Here is a 15,131-nt window from a genome sequence, read left to right on the forward strand (position 1 = left end):
ACAGCAACCGTGCAAGTTGTTTTTCCAAACATTTGGCTTGCTTGTTTTAAGCAATTTCTGGCTTCCGCCAACATTTTTTTCATTACATCAGGTAAAGGAGAAAACCTGGTCTCAGGAAAAAAAAATTTATTAATCGAGTAACAATAGTGAAATATTCATGAAACATGTATTTTTTTAAGGGTGTGTGAAGTTGAATCCCGTTATAAGCTACATGGATGTAACGGACAATCAGGAATAAGACATTTCAATGCGATAACATTTAGGTTGTTGTCTTGCAAAAACCACCAGGTTTCTCCATAAAGAAACTCCTTGAATGGTCGAGAGGGTTGTGGTGTCATAAACATCACCAAATTTGAAAATCTGAGGACTAGAATGTTGCAGTGCCTTCCATTGGATCATTATGTATGATCATACTAACCCCACCCACTCTTCCACCTTAGTCACCCACTAATTCCCACTAATCCACTCCCTAATCCCAAATAATCAGCCATAAAATTCTGGTTAATCCACCAATTGATCCCCCACTAATCCACCTTAATCCATTTTTTGCAGTGGACCTATTTCCAAAATTTGGGGGCTGCTTTTGAATATTTGGGGGTGGTCCAACTTCCAGATGCTGCGCACTTTCTTCTTTGTGGCTAAGAATATGGTTAAGAAGGCTCCAAGTTTTTTGCACACCTGGTTGGCCACGCCATCTCTCCAATTAAGCGGACTAACAGACATCGGGTATAGAAGACACTCTGTAATAAAGCGCAAATTATCAATGAATTTTGGTCAAGAACCTCGGTTGTAAGAGATATTTTAAATTGTGGGGTTTCCTCCCCACTCCGCAAATGTGGCACCATCTCTCACAAACCGCAGTCGTGTCTGTGCACCAGAGAGAACGCATCGCGTGATCACTCAGGTGATATTTATGACGACTGTAACTAAATTAGAATGAACCAGCCAGATGCAAAACAATGATAAGGGTACATTAATTGAGAGTGCTACGTGAAGAACTGCTTCCCATCTACCGGTGGGGCTACGGGCACAAGCGTGTGGGCCTGCTCGTGCTACTCCCACAGTCAGGAACCTTGAAACCTCCCCAAAAACTAGAGGGCCATCAGTCAGCCATTTGCACGGACCGCACGTTATGCTGCGAACCAACAAGCATACCTCTGCCAGTGCACTGCATTGTGCCACCCTCGCTGCTGCTCAGAAGTTTGTACGGTTAAGGCACCACGCTGATAGCCGACGCGCGCCACCTCCCATTCCTCGCTTTGAAGCTCATAAAATTTACAACCGAGACCTTGGAGAACATAAAGTGGGACGTGGAGTGAGTCAGTTTCCCAAGGCAACAATGGGTGTGCTAACCATTGTGTGCCCACCCCTCCATCTGAGACAGTTACAGCCGTGGCCACCTCTCAATGCAATTGCACCCTCACAACAGGCACGCTGCTTGTCGGCTATGTTTGAAGTGCTGCAGTACCGATACATGAAGCTCCTTTTATTGTAATTATAAGTGCCCAATTTGTGTACTGAAGTTTGCTCTACAAGATAACTCTGGACAGGAGGCTTAATAAAAAAACTTCGGTACTTTGCTTATCTAGGGGCTCCATTTATCTCTAAATATTTCTCGTTTTTAAGACTTCAAGTTACCGAAGGCCAAGTACAAATAAAGCTTGCCAACAGGTGTAGCCACACTACAGTACAAAGCGTATGGGGTCTTGATATGGTCAAGCAGATCAAAGTAAACAGCTAGTACTTTTGCAGTCAATAAGCTTGTGTGCCAAGCTATAGACTTGTTTTGTGAAACGTCTAGTCACTGAGTGACAACATAAACACAGCGAGAGATCAGTAAGCAATGAAAACATGAAACCCTGCTTATACGAATATGAAGAAAAAATATTTCAGAAAAAAAAAGGCAAATGTTGGTGCCCTTATATGTTCCAAACGACGTACGGTCTTTGCAATTTAAATAAACTATACTGACTAAGCACCTTACAGGAATAATGATGCGCACAGAAATCTGTACTACTTGATTAGACACGATAATGGTAAGCAACCTGTAATGTGGTCATTCAAAATGAGTAACAAAATGAAACTTATGAATTGACACATAACTGGCAACTAAAAATAATATTGCCAGGGAAACCTCATTTCGATTTCATGTGGGAACAAGAAATGCTCGAATTATCGTAAGGTCAATCTATAAAATGCCCCGCACCCTCAAAAAACAAAAGAAACATGCCAGAAATACGAAAATGTGGTGAAGCCTTAAGAGAAGTCTGCATACCATAAATATCGAAAACACCAATGAGGAAATTTCGTGACGAGAAGCCGGAAATTTTTTGTGAAACAACAATCTAAATGCAGATTTCCAGAAGCCTCCAGGGGCACAAAGAAAACTTGCAGTGAAATCAGAACCAGGCTACTCCAAAGCCAGCAAAATGGTGTTGGGAGAAGCTTTTTAACAACGGCACTGAAGTGGTAGGCAGCAGAAGGCTAGCTGAGAAGCAGTAGGTAGCTAAGCTTCAAGAGCCCCAATGAAAAAGTGCTAATCGCACCAGATAAACTGCGACTAAAGAGCTTGGACAAGTGCAAGATCGTAAACCAGAGCTAAGTACAGTAGGTGCTTCACAGAAGCCCACCACTAATTTTTAAATATAGCCTTCTTGAGGTATTAAGATAGCTTCTGCGGCACAGTAATATCAGTATTAGCAGACATCAGAAAAAAGGTATATATAATGTTAACAAGTAAGCTGGCTAACTAATTTATGATATTTAACTCCGTAACTGTTACAGTTCGGTACCTGGCTGCAATTAGAGCTTTGTAGCTGACAGAAATAGCCATATCAGTTTTTGTAATTTTGGAAATGCGATTACTTTCAGCGCTGCGGCTTAAAAAATTTGCCCACTTCGTGCCAAAACTCATGTGCCTTCAAAAAGCGCACATCATGAGGCCACCTCTCTCTCATGTGGGTTAGAGCAGTGAGCAAGGGCAAACACCGAAGCGTGGCAGGGACAAAGGCCACGTAGCATGTATGCCACGGAGTGGCGAGCGCTTTTCGAAAGAGCGAGACTTCTGGAGAGAAATGTGCAAAATTTGTTGAGCCACAGCGCAGAGGGTAATTGCGTTTTTGCAATTTCTAAAGCTGATAAAGCTATTACTAATGGCCAGCTACAAACCTCGAATTGCAATGGACACCTAACTGCAATAGCTACCAAGCTAACTGGCATAAATCACTCACCTGTTTCCAGATGTCCATCAACAATGATATTACAGTATGCCACTGAAGCCATTTTCATATCTAAATTAGCCTATATTTTAAAAATGAGTGACATGCTTCCCTGAAACACCCGGTATAGCCCAAAGCCAATATTTTGTTGTTTACTCATGGGCATGAGACAGATCAGTGACTTTTTTCTAGTTTGTGTACATTAAAAGGCAGGCCTCAATCTCAGCAACCTCGAGAATAAGACTCTATACCCTGCACACTTTCAGATTCCGCGCACTGAACAGGCCATCGATGCTTTCAGACCCAATACCTTGCAGAGCATAAGATAACCAAGGAACATCTTACCTGGATCAGCTCACGAGTGGTCTTGTTGACTGGCCACACCCTGTCTAGGGTAACCTGTGCTTTGCGGTTCAGACCCTGACCGACAGGGGGCTTGTTATCATCGTCAGGGTACACAGTGATCTCCATGCGGCGGAAGTGTACTGCACAAAAGAAAAGCATTCCAGGGCGGCACATGCTCAAAGATAGGTATACCAGGCTCAAGAACACAACAGCTCTAAGCTGAAGGATGTGTAAAGTAATAGAAAAAAAATTGTGGGATGCGGATGCATGGAAAAAAATTTACTTGTGCTTTGCCTCGGTAGTCAGTGAGTCAGTGAGATGGAGCACGCAAGTCCTCTCATGCTTCTATGCATTTCATTGACCTGCTGTGCCCGACAGCGCCCAAATGAATTCATGGGACACGCGACACACAGGGCACAAATGGAACACAGAAATAACTTCATGGGACAAAAAAATTCATAGGACACATTAAAAATCCCCATAAAACGGAAACTTTGCTTGCTCCTTACATGACTGATTGTTTTTGAAGAGAGATAATAGCTTCCGTAAGCAATACAATGTACTCCGCTTTCACTGATTAAAGGACTACAGGCACCAAATTTTTGCTGCCATGTTTTCTTCTTTCAAAAATTACAATATACATCATTTATACATTGATCACGAAGTTATATTCTCCTACAATTGCAAAATAATTTCTTCATGACGCTGTTTCGGTTTCATCAATGGAACAATGACAGTGACATGTAGTTGGTCTACAGGTTACATAAGGCACGAAAAAAGCAGTAATGCAACTGCTGATAAGTCATTTGTTATCATTCCAGCTACTGAAGCAGGCTGATTAAAGCATTTCAGTGAATTAAAACTGCGTATCAGCATTTACACTGCATGTTTTTTCATGCCTCACATGACCTAAAGGCCAATTATATTTCACATCATTCGGTTGACGAAACTGAATCTGAAACAACATGAGTGATGAAATTCAATTACAAATTATTTAACGGTTCTAGGCAAACGCCATGCAGTGATCTATGTAATTCTAATGTGTAACACATCCTTTAAGGCTGTTGTTGCACTCAAACTGACAGCTAGAAAAGAAGCAGTGAAGCAGTATTTGGTTACGGCTCCAGACTATCGTGGCCTCCTCATATCTGATCTGCCATGTTGCACATCATTAGTGAACACCACCAGATTTCCTTACTTCAACCCGTGACTTTGTCCTCCGTTTTCCTTAACGACAAAAGTCGAGTTCAGATGTATCGAACATGGATATTTCGAATTATTAGCTATACCGAACATAGATTATCGTAAAAAAACTCGTGTATAATGCGTGTTTTTATTCTAGATTTAAGCACGTCAGACTTTCACTTCGTATTGTATGTAGACCAGAACTTTTTTCGGCCAAAATCTTCAGTTCCGGTTTCATTATTATCAAGCACCATCACTACCATGCTTCGAGCGGGAGGAGGCGCTATCTAGTGTTAGCGTGGGCTGATAGTTTTGATTTCACCGCCAGTTCACTCTGACCTGAACTCGTGACGCCCAGGACGACTGAGCCTTCCATGGTATCAGGACCACAAAAGCAGTACTCGACTGCTTTTAAAAGGAAATTAATCATAGCTGCCAAAAGCACTGGTACCTCGTCAAGCACTGCTAAATGGTCTGGATGATGTAGGGAGAGTCTGCAGTTACTGACGCCAAACACTGGCCTCTCCAGCCACGCTGCATGTTGGATCACGGATGCTGGGACCCATATTTCTGAGGAGCTCGCTGGTTGCGATTTCAAAAAATGCAGGATATCAAACGGTCTTGACGGTATCGAAGACTTGTTTCTATGGGAAGATATCTTGGACAAGGGCTTTTCGGAGGACAGTACACCAGGCGATATCTATCTCTTAAGCTCTGACTATGGACACTTCCAAAGCGTACGCGACTGCACACCCGCGTGTATGCTGGAACTGGTCTGCGCTTGCTCGCGGTACAAGACACGAGTAGGCACAAGTGCAGTGCCCAGATCTGTATCTGCCAGATATTTGGCGCACGCGCTAAGTGCGTCATATCTGGCATGCTGGCGTACACAAATAATCAGAGGAAGTTCAGCTTTCAAGACTTCTGAACGTCTTTGAGCTGACTGACTTCCTTTCCTTACTGGCATTATGCACAGATGAAAACTTTTTTCCCCTTTTTTTGCTATCCCCAAATTACAACTTGTATTATATGTGGGTCCGTATTAAATGCGGGATTTTATAGTACCCCCTTGAAAATCCTGAGAAAAAATGTAGGAAAGCTGCGCTATATATCAAACTTCAATTTCCCTAGCCATTCAATATATTGAACCGCGCACTGTGCCCTGGTAAGTGGCACTTCTCCTAATGGCGCAAAATCACTTTCCGAGTGCAGAGACGGGTAAGCGGCGTGGCCTAGCAAGGGCAAAGCTATCGCTGTGAAACCACATGACGAGGTGAACGTGGGGGTGTGCTTGAGAGAGAACTTCCGTCTCTTGCAGTTATTTTCCAGGCCATATCGCTGTCATGTGGCGAAGCCAGTCTTATAATTAACTAAAGCCTAGTAGCAACCTTTGTGTGGTGGCCGGCTGGTGGCACAACAGTGCAAGAAGCGCACTCTCTAGCGTGGGTGTAATGTATTCTTGCCTCTAGGTTACATGTAAGTTTCACTATTTCCTAAACATCAAACTACTTGATGATCCCCTCTAGTTCTGATACATCGGGGTTCCGCAGCAGCACCTTTATGGGGGAGAAATCCATGCATGCCCATTCAGGCACTTCCATAACAGTGCTTTACTAGAGTAGGTTTTAGCCAAGAGATGAAACGGTTTATGTTTTGTTTTATGGGGTTTACGTTTGGTTTGTGGGGTTTAATGTCCCAATGCAACTCAAGCTGTGAGGGATGCCGTAGTGGAGGGCTCCGGATAATTTCGACCACTTGGAATTCTTTGAAGGGCCACAGAAAGGGGTGCTTGAGCTTGGCTTTAAAATGCTTGCACTATGCAGAGTACAGGCCACTGAGCGTCCATGCCGCGTATGAGGCCTCAAAAGCGAGCTGGAAATTTGCAATACATTTTTAAAAATTCCCGCTTTCGCACCTCCCGGCGACGTGCGGTGTCATGTTTTCCCGCGAAAACCTAGCATATGACGTCATGTCGTGCAACTGACGTCAGCAGCCGGGGGTTATCATTGGTTCACAGCGCCAAATTCTTTGAAACGTCACACGCCACCACGGCCGCGGCCACTGTGCGTGTGCCGCAGCCGGTGGCGGTAGGGGGTGGGGCCGAGGGTGAGGCCGGCGGAGGAGCGCCACTGTTTTGGCGCGCGAGAGAAGAGGGAAAGGCGTGAAGATGCAAAAGTTCAAATTTTTTCTGCATACAACTCGGCTTCCACAAGCCGCATTAAAAAAAATTCCTGCTGGAGGATAATTATGAAACGGTGTCCTTTAACATCCCAGACATATCTCAACTTTATTGAGAGCTCCATTCTGGGGCCATTTCACGTGGACTGACATTGCACAGTACATGGACCTCTAGCATTTCGCCTCCATCAAAATGCGACCACTGCGGCCGGGATTGAACTTGCACCTTTTAGGTCAGCAGCCGAGTACCATAAACACTAAGCCACCGCAGCAGCTCCAAGCAATAAAAAAAAGACATTTAAAAACGAAATCACCTATTCTTCACGCCCGATAAATGCATAACCAAAGGAACACCGTTTATGCAAAGGCTTTTTTTATTTTTATTGAAGAAAGCTGCTGGTTCTAGGAATGAGCACAGATTGTGTAATTATCTCTTATGCAAGAAGTGAACTGAATTCAGAAGCACCAGGGTTTTCTATTAAAGTTGGCTGAAATAAGCCGCGGTCCACGCTTTGTTCACGCATACAGATTTCACTACGCCCAAGGTTTTTGCATTTACACCTGAGCTTGACACGCAGACTCACCAATCTCATCGAGGTTCAGGCCAGCGACATCCATGTGGCCTGGGAAGTAGACATTGCCATAACCCTCCCGCGCCACAGCAAAGTTCTCCACATTGCAGTGGCCATCAGAGTCCACCATCAATGCCAGCTCATCCATCGATGGGACAGTGAAGTACTCAGGTCGAGTGAGCACAATGCCCGCCGGGTGTGGGGGCTTCAATGGGTCAGGTGACGGGTCCGCATGAGAGGAGTCGTCTGCTGAATCCGAATTTGACAGGCAGCGCAGCCTGTTACTACGAGCTCCAAGGGATGACACTGTGTCATCCAAGTTCTGCAGGCTGCTGTAAAAAATATATACGCCGCCACCACCACGGGGCATGAATACACAGGACTTTCTGAAAAACTCAAGCACAAATGATAGCCTGCAAGCCTAGGTGCAGGTGCATCGCGTTGCAGAGCAAAGGAATACTCGCAGAACTGCAGCTGAATAGACAGACCAGCAAACCAGGCACGAACACTGCATGGCCAGGGTCAAACTTGTGCAGAGCACCTGAGCAACACATTGCTCCACAAACACACACTAATGCAGCTCCTATACTGTGGAGACAATGTCTGAACAAAAGTACAGCTGCAGACCTAAAAGCAAGGTGTGCAAGAGCAGGTTGCCTAAAAAGCATTAATTAGACTATAAATTCACTATTACAGGTGTTCGAATATTCAGATTTTCAGATACAAATCGAATATTCTTTTTGGCTCATATTATTTGGAAAATGTATTTTCTAAAGTTCCCCAATTATCACCAGTCAACAAATAGAGAACTTTCTTAAATCCAATCGTGACAAAACCATGGTATCTGGGCAAATTATCCAATGATCGAGATGAAAGTGTCACAGAAACGATCCAGCGTAAGTTATTTATTTATCAACATGGTCCATGATTGTTCAATGCTAATCCCACTTCATTGACACGAGGACCAATCACTTTATGCAGCATGCGACGCCAGACACTGCAGGTCTGGCACTCGATCATTCATACAGGCGCTGAAGTTGGATCAAGTCAAGGTGTTAACGGTTGGGCAAGCAATCGTGTATTGTGCCTGTGCACCTCTGACCTGTACACAGAGAGAGTGCACTATTACCCACGTAACTCTGATGAACGTGTAACGACGGGTGTGAAGATAGCCAGAGGGCTCGCATTCCTAGGCTGAAAAATAATCCAGCCACATAATTCTGCTTTCCAAACTTTGCCACTAGCCCACTGCAATGGCGGCTATCAGCCATGTATCAGTCAGTCAACTAAGACACTGATAGGAATTTCGTACGTTTTTTTTTTTACCTTTTGAAACGTGTCTTATCGTACTGACGCCAATGCTTGCTTCCCTTGTTTCCATCATTGTGGTTTTTTTGTAGCGACAGCTACATTACGCCAGCATTTCGAGTCTTCAGCGTGGCGGCGCCGCCACGGTGGCCACTTGACTAGTCACGAGGTTGATTACGTGGTGCAGGGGCAGAGAGTAAATCCACGTCCAGGGACGAAGATGAAGAAGGAACGCCCAGTGAAACGGAGCGGCAAAAGACTGACTTTGCAATTCAACGGAGCGAGTTCCACTCAGCCAGCTATAGCTAACGCGTCCCTCCAGGTTTAACCAGAGCTAAACCACAGCCAATTTTTTTTTTTGTTTTTCCAGTGTGCTGAAACTGCATGCCCATCACATGCTGCTTGCTGTATGTACGATGCAACCTCCTCACAAGGCTGCCACCCCACCCCCTCGAAAGAAAAATGCCAAAATGCGGTGAAGCTCTGTGAGGAAGCTCCATCACAAAATCAGGGTAGAGGCAGGTGGTTGGCGGCGGGTGGATTCTCTGGAGGGTAGACTTGGTGTGGGAAGGTGGGCGGGGGTGGGGTGGAGAGTTGGACTGAGGGTGGCGGCTGTGCATGGCAAGAGGTGGGGAGGTGGCTGGTGGGTGGTACGTCTGAATGGTGGAGTCTCCACTCCCCAAAGCTGCACAGACTGACAGGTAGACGACAAATAGATGCCAGCTTCTCATTGTGACACTGGCACTGCTTTTGCAGTAGTCAAATGACCAGAGGCATGCAGCAGCTGGATTCGGATAACTGAAAAACATGCACCCAATGCAGTTGGCGGAAAAGCTCCTAGACCGAAACTACGCAGTCAGGCTAGTTTTTGGCCGTGATAGTACCATCCCTAACACTGTCACGCCTGCCGTTATGCATACATCAGAGGTGCACAGGTTACAAAGCAGTATGCAATAGAAAGTAGTTTAGGCAAGCTCTTATCCTGCCAGTGACACCTCTACTCGGAAGCCTTATGTGAAATTCCACATGTGGGCTTTCCTGCCATCTTATTCTCAGTACGTTCTCAGCACAAACATGCTGCCTGAAAATCTCAAGGAAGGAAATGAGCCCAGGAGAAGACAAGGAAATTGTGCAGTTTTTCCAACACAGGGCACATTAAGCTTCTTAGTCATAACTAAGCTGCAACAATAATCACTCTGGTTCCTAAAAGTACATACATAACTAACTGCACTAGCTTCAATGAGGCATTAGCATGAAGTTTCTAGTTAAATAATATAAGTAACAGCTGCATGCAACACCGAGGCTCAAGCAGAGACTTGAATGGGTTACAAACCTCACAGGTTTTTCCGTTTTTGCATTTGGTACGGTAAAACTAGGCTCATTGCGAGGAGAGGGTCCATCATTGACAAGTGCACTGGAAAAAAAAAAAAAGGTTAACAAGTAGTTAAACAAATACAAACTTTCCATCTTACACGACTTCAGAAAACCATTTAAAGGGTACAAACACCAAATTTTGGGGGTTTTTTTTCATTGTAATTACGCATAATACATAAATTAGTATAGTATAAGGATCATCATGTAGCATTCGCCTACGACTGCTATGACTGCAATGTTCCTCCATGCATGTAGGTATTACTCCACGCATGTAGCCACCGCTACATGCGCGAGCATCTTGGCACTCAGCCAAGCTTGTTGAATGAGCCGCCCCCATCCCATGATGCTGTAAGTGCACAGCAGCTTGGCGGAATGCCAAGGTCATCCTTGCAGACAGCGTGAAATGGGGGAATGTGCAAGAAAAGCTAATGCTTAAAAAAAAAAAGGAAATTCTTAACCATCTCAACAACAAAGAAGGGAGGGAGGGGGTTTCAGAGACATCGCCTTGCGCTTAATCAGAGTCATTTTTACCCAGTTCACAAACACACAAATGCGCGGAAACTACGTTTGCGTTGTGCAGCAGTGGCCAAGCAAGCTCCTCCCTCCAGCTATCGTGACAATGATAGCGCTTGGTTACCAAGGCCGTGGGCAACGCTCCCTCATGGATTTCGCCACGCCGGTCCATTTGCAGAGTTTTACGTCGTTCACTTCAAAGCATTTTATTATTTAACTGTCGGACAAATTTCGGTGGTAAAAACCTTCCGGGCAGCCAGAATCCTATCATTGTATCCGTTATTTCACCAATAGTATCGTTATATATATTTTATTTCTACATAGGGGTAATGAGAGAACTGATAAATCTTAAGAATTTGATTGTTATAAGCGATATATCATTATATATGGTATCGTTAAAAGTGGATTACACTGTAAAAGATTTTTTTTTTATAATACAGGTCAAAAGTTGGGGGTGCACAAATTATGAGGGTAAATACGGTAGGACACCTACCTTTCTTTGACGGGAATGGTTAGTGTGGATCTAGAAGAGGGGCTGGTGGGTGACTGAGCAACAGGTGTGGAAGCTCGGATTAAAGACTGTGACGGGGATGCCAAGAGGTTGCTGGCACTGAGGTTCTCCGGAGTGTCCTTGGGCTTGATTACCAGAGTCTTGATGCTCTTGCGTGGAGTGAACGGCTCGAAGCTGTCCTCCTGATCCTCCAACCCGTCAAACAGCGAGGACTCCTGCAGACACACGCCAGAAAAACAGCATAATCAAGTAACCCGATTACTGAAGGACTTATTACTACAGAAGAACATAAGCTAACAAATATACTATTCCGTTTCATACATAGCAGGCAAAGCTGCGGAGGCTGTGAAAGTAGTGCGTCCACAAAACGATATTACTTCCGCACTTATTATTCGCTTTTTCAGAAACTTCGGTGAGTGTTTGGACGAAAACAAAGAGCAGTATAAAACTAAGTGGTAGCATTGAAAATCATGGCCAGTTCTGAAGCGCTCAGTGCTCGGGCCATCTGGCTATAATTTTCGCTGAGGGTGAGCTACTTGTTGGGTGCGGATTGAGTAAGAGCGATTCGCCTTACCAACCGCATATCATATCGCCACATGTAATTCTTGCTTCTCGAAGTGAGTCGCAGGATGAAATTGCAGCAAAAGGCAAAACGAAGTCCTGGAGGTGCCACCCACGGCCCGAAAGGTATGTCGCGACGAAATACGCGTGTGTTCACTTTGGTTGTATAGCCACCAACTTTTTGTGCAAAGACGGAAGGGTGGTAACTATGCTGGAACTAATCTCTGATGTTATTTCTGCTCTACAATAACCCCAAAACAGTCAACCTTTTGGGCCAACAATGGTACTAATGGTTACTTCTGATACTACATGAATGACCCTTCTCCTGCAGTTGCTAAAGAAATGAGGAAGGAGTGAAATCAATGCAGAATTCCAGTTTATAGAATGGTTCCAGTGCAAGCATATGACGACATCAAAACTGCTTGGACTCAATGCTCTTATTCCACCAACACTTGTGATTCACCCCACGCACACGCAGTGCCCTCAGACTCCTATACGAGGGCAGCGGCGAACTTTTCTTCAGAGCTTTCGTGAGAGTTCGAGAAAGTTTTATTTTGAACACCTAGCAAAGACACTAAAATCAAAAGATAACAGAGCACTTCATTTTTTCCAAAATTTCCATTTCTTAAACTTTTCCTCTCATCTCAGCTGTGTTGGCACGCTGGAAGCTGCAGGTACCAGCCAGGTGTAGCACATGTGATGCCACGAATGCCTGACTAGATATATTACAAAATGCTGCATCTTACAGTATTTACACCTCTATAAAGCAAAGGGAGAGTCTGAGACCTCACGAAAATGAAGAGAAAAATATATATACTTTACAAGCCAATTGCAGCCGAGTGCTCAGGAAAAAAAAAGTAGACTGCATGCCAAAATTTGGAAGCAATGCATACAACAATATTATTTGAGAGGCAACACTTCACCAATTTGTGCAACGTCCAACATCATCAAGCGAAGCAAAGCTTCAGACAGCGCACACAGTCTCCCATGCAGCAGCGGCCGCAGTCGCTACCGTGCCACCGCTGCTTCAAGTCTCTTGTTGCCCAGCCCTGTGCCCATTCACCCTTCTTTCCTTTCCGTACTCCACTCTATACTCTCCGAGTGCCTTCTCTTTTGTAACAGCTAGTGCTGCGGTCTTTCCACTTTCGTATCCGCCCTCTCCTTAACCCGTGCATGCTGCGCGGACCAAAGGTCGTCGAAAAGCTGGATTCTCCTACCAGCTCGCAAGAGTGGTGGTGAAGCCCACTGTAGCTACCTTGAGTAGCAGCGAGAAAAATCTCTTATTACTCCTACCTCGATTCCGAATATAATGAAATATGCATTCTGAAGCCAATGAACCAAGGGAAAAAGACTCGCGCTGTATTTGTATAAATACGGTACTTTCTCTCCTTTTATACAGTGGCATCTTTTCCTTTAGCCACGCAAGAAAATTGCAAACGACACAATAGATGCCACAGGGATAAGCTGAGAACTGCTCCAGGGTCTTTGAAACCAGGCTCCATAAAGGCGGCAACCTGTAAAGAATTCGGCACTGACCTTGCCAATCTGTGTGCCGACTGGCTTGGGCCGCAGCTTGGGTGCTGGCAAGGGAGACACCCTGTAGTGGGAAGCCAAAAGTGCCTGCTGAGCGGCTGGGTTGGTTGGCTTCAGCAACTCCTCGCGTTTGTGAGTCTCCTGAAATGCAAGACAAAGACGCGGATTGAAGATGAAGTTGTGTCGACAGGGAAGATTTTCTGGAGAAAGAACTTTCTCCCGAAAGATTATTTTCCACATTATTTTAACTTTCTCAACGAAGTTAAATTTCACCTCGAAATCTAGAAACACCAAACCTACCTCATGTACTTGTCCCATCTGCAGAAATGTGGTTAGGCAAGTGCTCTAAGGTACCACAGCCGAGTGCTGCAACCACAGGGGCATTTCCCTTTCTCACAAACAGCTCATCAAGCAAGGAAAAATAAAATGCACAGCCAAAACTCCATTAAATTTTTGTCTTAAGCGAAAACTGATTTCGAAGCTCTTGTGACTGTACTGATGCTTGCTTGGCAACAAAAGATGTACTTATTGCTAAGAAAAACCCCTTTTAGATTATATGGAATATTGTTTTTTCCTGCCACTTGATTAAAATTTGTGATGTTGACTTTTCTGAAAAGGCTCCATGATCACCATATTGGAGTGAATGGTAGCGCAGTCTAGACTTGAGAATTCACACAGGAAAATTGACTTGATAGAAGTTTGCTTGCAAACACAGCCGGTTGCGACGTCAGCTGTATTTAATTTTTTTACCTTTTCTAGTTTTTAAAAGCTCTCTTCAGTTGAAGTAACCTGTTGGCCTTCAAAATGCTGCAATTACTGACAACAACCAACTAAAACTTGTCTTCAGTGTCCCTTAAAGCCTCCTATCATTCAACTGCACCATTATACCCTGCCTCAATCAAGCGGCAGTTTTCTGAGCATTCCGTTGAAACAATGAGCATCGTGTCATCTGAGCCAGCGCCACTTGCGTACCTTGAGAACATTCCTGAAGAGAGGGTTGTCTCCGTATGGGTTCATAGACAAGTACTGCAGCAGCTGCTGCGTTTGCTGCTGCTGTGCCTGGTTTGCTGCAGCGTTGGGATCCATGCTGGAAGGAGAGACAAACATGCCAGGACAAATGTAAGGATACTTAATGTGGCGTCTTCAGAGAAATGTGCAAGGCCAAGTTCCCTCTGCTTGCTGCCAACCGATACTATACAGATAAAACGATGAAAGTTTATCAGAAGAATCTTATGGTGCAGATAAAAGGAGATCACTTGTTGTTCCTTAGCACAGTGCACAGGGAACAAATAAAGGTAAATTCCTCGTGAGCCAAGCAGCTCTTGCTTTGATAACTGCCACCATGTTTCCCTCTATCAAAGCTCTACACTCAAAAACAGCTAAGCACAAATGTGACAAACTTCCCTCATTTTACTAAGTGAGTAGAGTAACTCCAAGACTGAAATTGTTCCAGCAAATAGGCGCTGTATTTGAAGAGATAAACATTATTAGGCACATAAGCTCAACAGTCGTCATTTATAACAACCCTTGGAAACTGCTGGGTGCAAACCAAGCCTTGAATCTGATTTGTTAGCAGGCACATTTGTTCGTCAAGTTATGCTCCAGAAACCTAGCCTAAAAAAATTTTGCTTTCGATAACTTTGAATGAATTACTTCAAGTGGTACAAAATCATTGATGGCATAAGCATTAATTGTAAAGGAAAGAAAGAAAAAAGACGCGGGACAGCGGTTCGCTTACCCTCCCATTGCTGGTGCAGCACTGCCAAACGTAGTACCAAGGCCAGTCTGCCCAAAACCTGAGAAAGACCGCATCAATGCAACAGATGAACGAGT

General features: G+C 44.5%; 1 protein-coding gene across 6 annotated transcripts in view; it reads right to left on the reverse strand.

Annotated features, from left to right (window-relative positions):
* The window catches only part of Nup98-96 (nuclear pore complex protein Nup98-96), an 85,296-nt gene that overhangs the window by 43,621 nt on the left and 26,544 nt on the right, over positions 1 to 15,131 (reverse strand). For 4 of the 6 annotated variants that reach the window (XM_077662996.1, XM_077662992.1, XM_077662995.1 and 1 more), the window contains exons 11-17: positions 15,037 to 15,094; positions 14,271 to 14,385; positions 13,302 to 13,439; positions 11,187 to 11,419; positions 10,140 to 10,220; positions 7,511 to 7,830; positions 3,564 to 3,703 (exon numbers count right to left, since the gene is read on the reverse strand). In XM_077662996.1, the coding sequence (XP_077519122.1) occupies positions 3,564 to 3,703; positions 7,511 to 7,830; positions 10,140 to 10,220; positions 11,187 to 11,419; positions 13,302 to 13,439; positions 14,271 to 14,385; positions 15,037 to 15,094 (1,085 nt within the window). The remainder of the gene's footprint in view (positions 1 to 3,563; positions 3,704 to 7,510; positions 7,831 to 10,139; positions 10,221 to 11,186; positions 11,420 to 13,301; positions 13,440 to 14,270; positions 14,386 to 15,036; positions 15,095 to 15,131) is intronic. The other 2 variants (XM_077662994.1, XM_077662993.1) reach the window with 1 other exon arrangement.

The sequence above is a fragment of the Amblyomma americanum genome, chromosome 4 (assembly GCF_052857255.1).
Source record: "Amblyomma americanum isolate KBUSLIRL-KWMA chromosome 4, ASM5285725v1, whole genome shotgun sequence".
Classification (NCBI taxonomy): domain Eukaryota; kingdom Metazoa; phylum Arthropoda; class Arachnida; order Ixodida; family Ixodidae; genus Amblyomma; species Amblyomma americanum.